The sequence below is a fragment of the Falco punctatus genome, assembly GCF_963210335.1.
Source record: "Falco punctatus genome assembly, chromosome: 1".
Classification (NCBI taxonomy): domain Eukaryota; kingdom Metazoa; phylum Chordata; class Aves; order Falconiformes; family Falconidae; genus Falco; species Falco punctatus.
The window spans coordinates 107,268,987-107,278,804 of NC_137580.1; the positions used below are offsets into that span (position 1 = coordinate 107,268,987).

Genomic DNA, 9,818 nt, shown 5'->3' on the forward strand with positions numbered 1-9,818 from the left:
CTTCCTGCGGCTGCGTTGGCTTTGGCCCAGCTTGCCCCAGTCGCTGCCATTCCCTGGGGAGGGACAGACACTGGCTCCTTCATAGCTTAAATCCGATATCGCACTGAGAGTGGTAAAAAAGCACCATGTGGATGCTCTTCCCAGCCTTTGGCATTCCGAGGAGCCAGGACCCGGCTCAGCCTGCTGGGATGGAGATGCTGAAACTGGCTGGGGACATCCAGGTGCCCCCGAGGCCGGTGCCTTGCTCCAGCCCGGCAGCCGGTCCCGCAACTGCCTTCCGTCTATTAATAAACCCAGAGCAGCTGTTGGAGCCTCCACCAAACCAGTCCTTGGGATTTATCCACATTGCTCTGCCTTATCAGCCATGCTTTTCACAAGCACTTAAATTCAGGAGGAAAAGGAAAAAGTGAAATCAGATAGAAATGCAGGTCTGTTTGCTGTTTTCTCCAATGAAATGGTTCTGGGTAAACAGCAGACGCCTTTGATGAAATCCCAGCAGGCTTAAACAATAAAGCTGGTTACAAACTCAATCTGGCGCAGATATCAGATCTGAAATTGTTTCAAAAAACATGTCAACATTTTCTAATGCTGCTGCAAAACTTTCTCGGCACCTTGCCACAAGTCTGCATCAGTGACGCAGGACCCGTGCTGCTGTCCCAGCTCACACCGCTGCTGCCATACATCCCACGGGGAGTCCTGCTCCAGCATCTCTGCACTCCCCCACCTGCTCGGAGACCCCCGAGCTGCAGGAAGATGCTTGGTATCACCTTGGAGTCATGAGACGGACCTTCCCTGCTCTGTGCTCAGGGCACACCAGGTTGTTTTCCAGCTGTAAATCCGATCACCATCCCCAGAGGCAGCCTGGCTGGGGCTTCGCAGTGCTGGAGGTCTGGCAGGGTTGGATGATGGATGTCAGGCAGAGCAGGCATTCCTCTCATCCCAACCTGGGGACAGCATTCAGCCCTGGGTTCATCCCAGGCACCACCAAGGACAATTGACTTTTCCACAGAAAAACAATTTGCAAAGTGCTATGGTAGCAGAGAAGTGCAGCCAGATGCTCCTCGAGTTTTGCCTCCAGTGTGCCACATCTGCATCCCACTGGGAAACCAGCCACGGCCCAGGGCAGGATGAGGCCACGTGGTGATGCACAGGTCCATCCGCTGGAATGCCTGCCTGGGGACACGGCTCGGCTCGGCCCGTCTCCTAAACCTACAGTGCAGGCTGGGGGGCACGAAAGGGACTTTGTCCGGCAGAGGTCAACTGTGGCAGCTCTTGTTTGATTAGGCAGCTCTTGTTAATGACTGTCCCTCTGTCGGCACTGGCGTTGGAGCAGCAGGGACCATCTGAACTCCGAAAACACATGGAGCCGGAGTGCGATGAGGCAGGTCCCACGCTGGCATTGCTGGGGCCAGCCTGCCAGCCGCCTGGCACCGGCACTTCCCAAACAGCGTCAGCACTCGGGGTCTCTGGGGGACACCAGGGGATGCAGGTCCCCAGTGGACCAAGGCGAGGGGGTGAGAGGCTGCCGAGGAGGAGGTCACACCACCAGCGGGGACAGCGGCTCAGCACTGGTTAGGAAGCCAGCGCCAGCTCCAGGGGTGTCCAGGCTCCCCCCAGGCTTTGCACCTCCATCCATGGAGCCAGACACCGTCCTTCTGTGTTGGATCCAGCCCTACATGCACCCCATCCCACACACCACAGAAGCCCCCCAGCCCGGAGCTGACACCCAACACAGCTCATGTCCCATGTGGCGGCAGGACAAGGGATGGCTGTGCTGGAGCACCGGAGCTCTCATCCCTCCTGGGAGCTGGAGAGGACAAAGGGGATGCAGAAGAGGAAAAGCGGGGCGGGAAGAGGAGGAGAAGGAGGGCAGGCAGCTCTGGGGGGCTTGGGGGGCCAAGCCTCAGCTCCGGTGCAGCACCGGGGGGGGGGATGTGGCGGACCTGACCCCTCTGCAGAGGTTGCCTTCACCATCGATCCCTGCTGCACTCAGGCTCATTAGGGCTGGGGAGCTGCTGCGAGCGGCTGGCAGAGGAGACAGACGGGGGGAGCGCTCGCCGTGGCTCCCTGGATCATATTAAATATTTACTTTGTTTTGTTTTGTTTTTCCCAGCTATATTGATCAGAGATGGCAGAGGGGGGGGCAGTCGGATGCTGGGAGGGAAGAGCAGAGGCAACAGCTGAGCTGCAAAATGGGGACGCACCCTGCCAGGGTGCTCCCAAGGGCTGCACCCGCTCTCCCCAGGGGCACCCAGTGCCACCCCCCTCGCCCCCACCCCTCAGAGCTGCTCCCCCCAGAGCCATTCACCCCCCACAAAGGTCGGGGTGGGCATCACCAGCACAGGGGGGGGCTGCAGCAGGGCACCTCTCCCTCCCATGCCAGCCCCATCACAAGGGATGCAGGACAGGGGGATGGATGCCCAACACGATGGCACCTCGTGGCAGGGGGTGTCCCGCTGCCCTGGCCCGGGAGGTGCCCCCCACAGCCAGGCTGGGCCCCGGGAGTGGCCGTGCAGCCGGCGCTGTTTCTATTTCGAGAGGAGCTCTACTGGAAAAGGAACAAAAGCTGAGGGAAGCTATAAATAGCCACCTCCTTCACACCAGCGCCTCCTCCGCCCCAGCATCCCACAGCCGGGGGGGTGGGGGGGTGGGTCCCATAGCGTGCCCCCTGCTCGCCCCTGCCATCAAACCCCCTCCTCATTTTCAGGCACACCTCCCTATCGGAAAACCGGAGGGAATAAAGCACTGGGGAATATTTGCCGCCGAAGCAGAACCGGCTCGGAACAGCGGTTTGCCAAGTTGCCCGGTGGCTCTGCCCAGCCGCCACAGGGCTCCCAGGGGATTTGCGGCTGCCCAGCCCCACTCCGCACCCACAGACCCCCCCGGGGCCGGACCCTGCTCCTGGGGATGCTCCTCGTGCCCCGGCACAGCCCTCCCTGGCCCTGGCTGCGGCTGGCGGGGAGCAGAGGGATCCGAGCGGCTCGGGCAGACCTACTTTCAAGGCTTTAATCCTTTTTGCTTAAAGGATCTTTTTTCCCCCCCCCTCTTTTTTTTTTTCCTTTTTTTTTCCCTTTTTTTTTTTTTCTTTCCGTGCGGCAAAGATGGGGTCTGATCAGAGGAGAGACGCAGGGAGCTGACAAGCTGCAGAGTACGGAGAGAAAGGAGAAAGAAATACATATTTATTACCCTCAATTATTAAAAAATAGATAGCAGCAGATCTTAGGCCCTGGCAGAGGCACTGCGGAGCCGTTTGTCTGAGGACTATTTTGTTTTTTAAATTCCATTGAAATTATAATACGCCAGGCTTGTTAGCACAAACACCCCGGCACATCCCTGCCATGGGAGGGATCGTCCCGGTCCCTCTCCCAGCTCCAGCGTGCTGCCCATGGGATGGCTGCATCCAGCACCCGATGGATTTGCTGGATTTGCAGGCAGTGAGGAGGCAGGGCAGCTCGGGGGGCAGGAGCTGGCATGGCAGCGGATGCAACCGGCAGCCTTCACACCCCTCTGCCTTCACACCAGGAGACCGGAGAGGCTCTGCCCCGTGCAAGTACATCCCCATGCCCAGATGCTCGTTGATGTCCAGCCAGGAGAAAGTCTTGAGAGCTCACCCAGGCCACCGCAGGTTTGCCATGGGGCCAAAAAGCACCAGGATATTCTCCATGCCCACGGATAGGCTTTGCACCCCTCAGATGGCATGGTGGGGGGCCTGTGGCCACAGAACCGAGGTTTCCACGAGCAAATCAATACAAACACTGGTGCAAATGAAGATGGAAAAAAAAAAAAAAAGCGGTTCCCAAGTGCGGCACACGGGGCTGGCAGAGCCGCTGGCACCTCCCCTCCGCTTGCAGGGCTGCCTCCGTAAGGAGCCCTGCCAGCGCAGCAGCCAAATTCCCTCCCGCCGCTGCTCCCCGGTAAACAACACCGCAGCCTCCCTGGGTGATGGTGATGCTGGGACTTAGGGTGCACATGGAGCATCTCTGACACCCTCTGGCTCCGGCACCACGTTCTCCCCACCGCCAGGCACCGCCGGGATGCAATGGACCACCATGGACGCCCCGTCACCTCTCCAGTGCCAAAACCTGCTGCCATCCCGTCCTGCCTGCTATGAGCTGGGGAGACACACAGCCCCAAGTGTGACCAGATTTCGGCACTGGGAGTCACCGAGGAGGTCACAGCACTACCAGCCCGGGCAGGAGCATCGCAAAAAGCTGCTCACCAAAGCCGGGCTGACTGCAAGCTGCCGTGCCGGCTCCAAGCCACTGTGCCAGCATTGCCAGGAAGCAAACAGCCAGCGGGCACATGTGCTGTTAAAGAGGAAAAGGAGCTTTCTGCACCACATGGAGCATTTTCTGCTTAATAGCCCCCCAATCCTAATCTGCGCAAAGAAGATTGCCCCCTGCATCTCCTTGTCCTGCATCTGCCACTTGCCGCTGCCAGCACTTAACACGCGGGCAGAGCCACGGCTGCCCGATTGGCACGTGCCCTGCCCTCGGCAGAGCGGCCAGGAGAAAGATCGGCCATCAGGGAGGGGATGTAACGCCCAGTGCTGCGCGCAGGCATTTCCTCCACCAGCACCCAGCCTCCATCACTGGTCATCAGTAAAAATAATATTCCTAAAAGCGTCCCCTCAAATTGCCGGGCGACAGGCGCAGGGCTGTGGGTTTCCATGGCAATGCCGTTCTGCAGGGATGGTACAGGGGGATCGGTGCTTCCTCAATTTGGGAGATGGGATGCAGCACTGCAATCCGGAGTGGGGAGACCAGCAGCTGCACTGCTGGCAGAGGGACCTGAGGCTGAGCTGGCTCATCCCCCCTTAGGCTCGGGCAACATCACCCAAACTAGTGGGGAAGCAGCACCCTCGACGGAGAGTTACAAGGACGCACGTGCATTCCAGTGGTGCCCCTGGGGTCACGCCCTGCACCCCCTGCCCACGCCAGCACACAGACCCTTCTCCTCCTCCTCACTGGCTCACACCACCATCCCGCTTGCTCCCGGCCCCACAGCTCTCCCCGCAGCCTCCTGGCCTCCCACTTGTTGCCTCTGCTCTTCAATCAGCCACCAAGCCTCGTTCAGTGGGTGCCAGGTCAGGGCAGCACCTCGGGTACTCCAAACCGCTAGGAACCCCAACAGCCACCGCTCAGGTGCTGGTGCCTCGCCTGCCTGCTGCTGCCTGTGGCTCCACCAGAGCGCTTTTGAAGACATAAACTGCTGTTAATAACCAGAGTTTATACCGAACGTGGCTAAGCCCTGGGATTGCACTTTGCAAACAAAGCCCGAGTTTTCGGCCGTTTGGGGACGGCAGCAGCAGCAGCCCAGGGTGAGGATGGGGAGTGGCATCACCAGGGGTGGCCCTGTGTGGAGTGGGGTGGGACAGGCAGCTGTCCCCCGTGCCATGGGGCTGAAGCAGCCGTGTCCTGGGTCACTCCTCTGCAAGGTGGGGATTGCCCCCACACTGCTCCAGGGCTGGCCAGGGCCACCCTCTGGGAGCTGGGGACACCCCAGTGAGGGGTGGCCCTGGCCACTCCAACCACCCCCATGTCCCTCCAGGCTTCTGCGCTTCCCTGCCTGGGTTTTGCCTTCAAACGGGGTTTTGGCTTTTGCTGCCAAAACTCACCAGCGCTCCGGCTGCTTACAGGAGCCCAAGTCCCTGCCCAGCCCCAAGGCAACAACATCCCACTCACAGCCTCATCCTGCACACCACACCACGGGGACCCACTGCCCGCCGCTCCAGCCCGTGCCACTGGCTCCGGCGCCGCCAGGTGCCTTGGGGAAAGGTGGGTGTGAAATCCCACCGGAAAATGCACGGATTTATGTCTCCCTGGTAGCTTCACCGGTGTTTTTAGTGCAGCACTTTGAGGCCACCTGGAGCATCACCCACAGCCTCAGGCACCCAGAAGGGACCGCGGGGTGCTGAGTGCGGCACTTTAGGCAAAAGGTGGGAATAACATTTAGCCAAGCATGGCCACGGCTCTGACCCTGCTGAGCTCCATCGGCACGGGTCACGGAGCAACGACAGCTCCTTCACATCCCAGCTCTGGCTCCACGTCCAGGCAGGTCTCGCCTGTCCAAGCCCCCCTTATTCCCCCCCCAGCACCACCGCAGGGACAGCCTGGGCCGCATCCTGCCCACCCCCAGCCACCCTCGTTGCTTCGCCGGGCACAGAGAGCTTGTGGCTTCCTCTCAGCTCTTTAGGAAATTAAACTTTTATAAGCAGAAATGTTTCTGGGCTCTCGGCTCCCCGGTGCAGGAACCGCAGCCCAGCCTGTGCCTGCGCCCTGCCCGCCGGCTGCTCCCCTGCAGGGAGGGACCAGGGCTGGATGCCCCATCGATGGGCTGAGTGATGGCAGGGACAGGGACGTGGCTGCCCATGACCTTGGTGTCATCCTTGACCTGGAAATCTCCTTCTCTTGCATCGCCAGCATTACACTCCTGCCTGCAGCCACCTCCAGCAGGGTGCCCAGCACAGTGCCGGCCCTCCTGACACCCTCACCCAGGAGCTGCACGCCACACTGTCACCCGCTGCCATGCCACCAATGACATCCCAGCGGCCAAAATCCACCCCGAATCTCACCGGGGCTGCCCAGTGGCTCCGTGGAGCACAGAGGGCGCAGAAGGCCCAAAATGCCGCTGGGCATCGCAGTGCTGCTCATCCTGCTGCAAACACCTCTGCCCCGCGTGGCACCACATGCAAAGCCGACCCCTGTGAGCAAGGACATGGAGCTGCTTTCCCCAGGGACATCACCCACAGCTTGGCTCCCGCTGCCCCAAGCCCTGTCACATCCCCAAGCCCAACCCCGGTCCCCGGCAGCGGGACGGGCAAGGCGGTGGCAGTGCCACCATCAGCCCATGCCACCTCCCACCAGCACAGCCTTGCTCTGCCCTGTCCCTCAACAAAACCCACCACCCACGAGCCCCGTGGAGAGGTTCGGCCCCCACACCTCACCCCAGCAGCAGTTCTCCCCATCACCCCTGGCCTCGCAGGCGGGGGGTCCCCTCTGCACCCCACTCAGGGCGATCGCTGGGCACCGGGACCCCCTGGCCAGGCACACCTGGCCACGGCGAGACAGGGCAGGCAGAGCCTCTCGGCGGGATGGAGGCCTCCTCTGCCTGCCTGTTGAATTATTCAGGAATGGCATTAACTTATAAATGAGTGTGTTTGACTGATTTTGTGGTTGATGTACAGATAAATTCTAATGAAAGACAGCTACAAGATTTTAAATTATTAATTAGACTGCCACTTAACAAAGCCTATTTGGCACTCTATTTCCTTGCTTAACAAGACAAAAACTTTAAGAATAGGTTTTGCATTAGCCCACAGGCTCTTCAATTTGCATTTTGTTTTTCTAGCTCCAGAAATGAAAGCTGTAGATCTTGACCTTAACAGGCTACCTCTGGTGGGATGCAACCCTGCCAGCAGCCCCGTCGCCTGCCTCCACCTCTGGCTCCCGGTTTCCCAGCCTGGATGATGCTTTTCCTCCAGCCAGCAGCACCGGAGCTGTGAACTGGGGCTGCTCCGAGGGCTCGGGGCTTATTCTCAAGACCACCAGGCCCGTTGGGTTAATCCGCCGAACAAAGCTGAGGCGGGAGCTGGAGACAGGAGCATCCGAGCGTGAGGCCCCGCAGCCGCAAGGTGACATTTCCCCCAGTGGGAAAAAGCATCCCCAGGGTGGCAGTGGGGGCTTTGCCCTGTCCGGGGGTCTGCACGCCGACGTGGGGGGCTGCGGAGGGCTGCAAGCGCTCAGCTGGCATCTTCTCCTGCTGCCGGAGCCTCACCCGAGAGGGGCATGCGGTGGTGGTGGTGAGGGCTGGGCCCGGGGGTGCGTGACTGCCCCCTCCCCAGGGGGTGGGACGGGAGTGGGGGGGTCCAGTGGGGTCCCCCCCCCCCGGCACCGCTGTCCTCGGCAGCTCCGTGGGACCGGCCCGGGTGTAGCGGGGCTGGGGGTCCTGCCCCCCCAGCCCTGCCCCGGACTCCCCCCTGGGAGGGCCGGCTTCTCCCCTCGCTGTGATGTCAAAAAGCTCCCCTATGATGTCCCAGGCGGTTGCCATGGAAATATCGTGATGTCACAGTGGAGCGAATCTCCTCCGGGGGGCGGAACGGGACGGCTCACCCCAACTTCCCCGCCGAACCCCCCGCGTCCCCCGGTGAGCCCCGGTTCCTCTCCCCTCGCCCCGGGGGACGAGCACCAACAACCCCCAGCACCCGCCGCGGCCCCGCTGCCTCCAGGACCCGCCGTATCCCGGTGCCCACGGGACTCGCCGTGGCCCCGGTCCTGCGGGACCCGGCGCCCGCCGTGCCCGCCCGCTCCTCCCGGCCCCCCCCCCCACCCGCTCCCCGCCGCGCCGCGCTCCCGCCGTGCGCCGCCGGTGCCGCTCCCCGGGGACCCCGGGAGTTGCCCGAGTCTCGGTCGTGGCGGCGGCGCCGGTAACGCGGTGGCGGCGGGGGGCGCCCGGCGGCGCGGCCCCAACTTCGGCGGGGAGACAAACTTCGGGGCCGGCCCCGGTGCCCCCGCTGCCCGCGGTAGCCAGTGCCCTCCCGGTGCGGCGCTCACCTTGGCGGAGCATCTTGGAGCCGGGGCGGGCGCGGTCTCCCGGCGGCGGCGGCGGCGGCGGCGGCGCTCAGAGCCGCGGGCGCGGCGGCGGCGAGCGGTAGCGGCGGCGGCAGCGGCGGCTGCTGCTGCACCGGGAACGCGGAGCCGGGGCCCGGGCGAGCGGCCCCCGCGGGGGCATGGCGGGCCGAGCCGCAGCGGCACCGGGGAGCGCCGGCCCCGGAGCACCGGGGAGCGCCGGCCGCGCCTCTGCCCGCCGCGCGTCCCGCCGCCGGCTTTTAGGGGGGAGCCGCCCCCTCGGGGCTGGGGCCGCCGCCGCCCCCCACCCCCTCGGGACGAGCCTATAAAGGGGCGCCCGGTGCCGGTGCCGCGCTGCCTGCAGCGGCGGGCAGGGCTGGGCAGGGCGGGGCGGGGCAGCGACGGGGCGGGCAGGGCTGGGCAGGGCTGGGCGAGCCCGGCCGGGCCCCCCCCTTCCGCCGCCGCCGCCGCCTCTCCCGCCTCCCGTGGACAGTTCGTGAAAGTGCCGCTGCTCCCGTTCCCCGCGCCACCCGCCTCTCCCCGGGCCTCTCCGCCCCCCCGGGGGGCACGGCCCAGCGCCACCCCCCGCCGGCTCTGCGGTTCCCCCGGGACCGGCTGTCACCGCTGCCCCATCGCCGTCCCCTCCGCCGTTGTGTGTCTGTGTGTGTCCCGCCCCAGGGCCTCGGTATCCCCCCGGGGCTCTGCCGCCCCCCCCCGCTCCCCCGCACGCCTGCCGGGGTCGCGGCTGTCCCCGCCGTCCCGGCCACCCTGCACCGTCCCTGCCGCTGCTCCGGGATCTACCGTCCCCGCCGCCCCTGACCGCCCCCTCCGCCTCACGGTGTCCCGGTGTCCCGCTACCCGATCGGGATCCCTTGCTGTCCACGCTGTCCCCTCCGCCCTGGCACGGTTCCTGCAGCCCCGTTCGGTGCCCTCCGCCCCTTATCGTCTCCTCCACCCTACCGGGTCCCTGCCATCCCGCCGGGGGCACGGATGCCCCACCGGGAGCTCCGCTGTCCCCTCTGCATCCCGGTCCCTGCTGTCCCTTCTGCCCCCCCCCCCCCCCCCCCCGGTCTCTCCTGTCTCCGCACTCCCCACGGCCGTCCCGACATCCTACCGGGACCCCGCTGACTCCCAGGTTGTCCCCGCTGACCCCGGACTGTCCCTCCTGACCGTCCAGGGTCTCTCTCGCTGCCTCCCCTCTGCCCCACAGGGGTCCTGTTATCCCACCGGGAGCTGATGTCCCCACTGCCC

General features: G+C 63.9%; 1 protein-coding gene across 1 annotated transcript in view; it reads right to left on the minus strand.

Moving 5' to 3' along the window:
- The window catches only part of RTN4RL1 (reticulon 4 receptor like 1), a 55,953-nt gene extending 46,335 nt beyond the window's left edge, over positions 1 to 9,618 (minus strand). The window contains exon 1 of the mRNA XM_080380406.1: positions 8,553 to 9,618. Coding sequence (XP_080236532.1) covers positions 8,553 to 8,565 — 13 coding nt within the window. The 5' untranslated portion in view covers positions 8,566 to 9,618. The remainder of the gene's footprint in view (positions 1 to 8,552) is intronic.
- Positions 9,619 to 9,818: the final 200 nt, after the last annotated feature.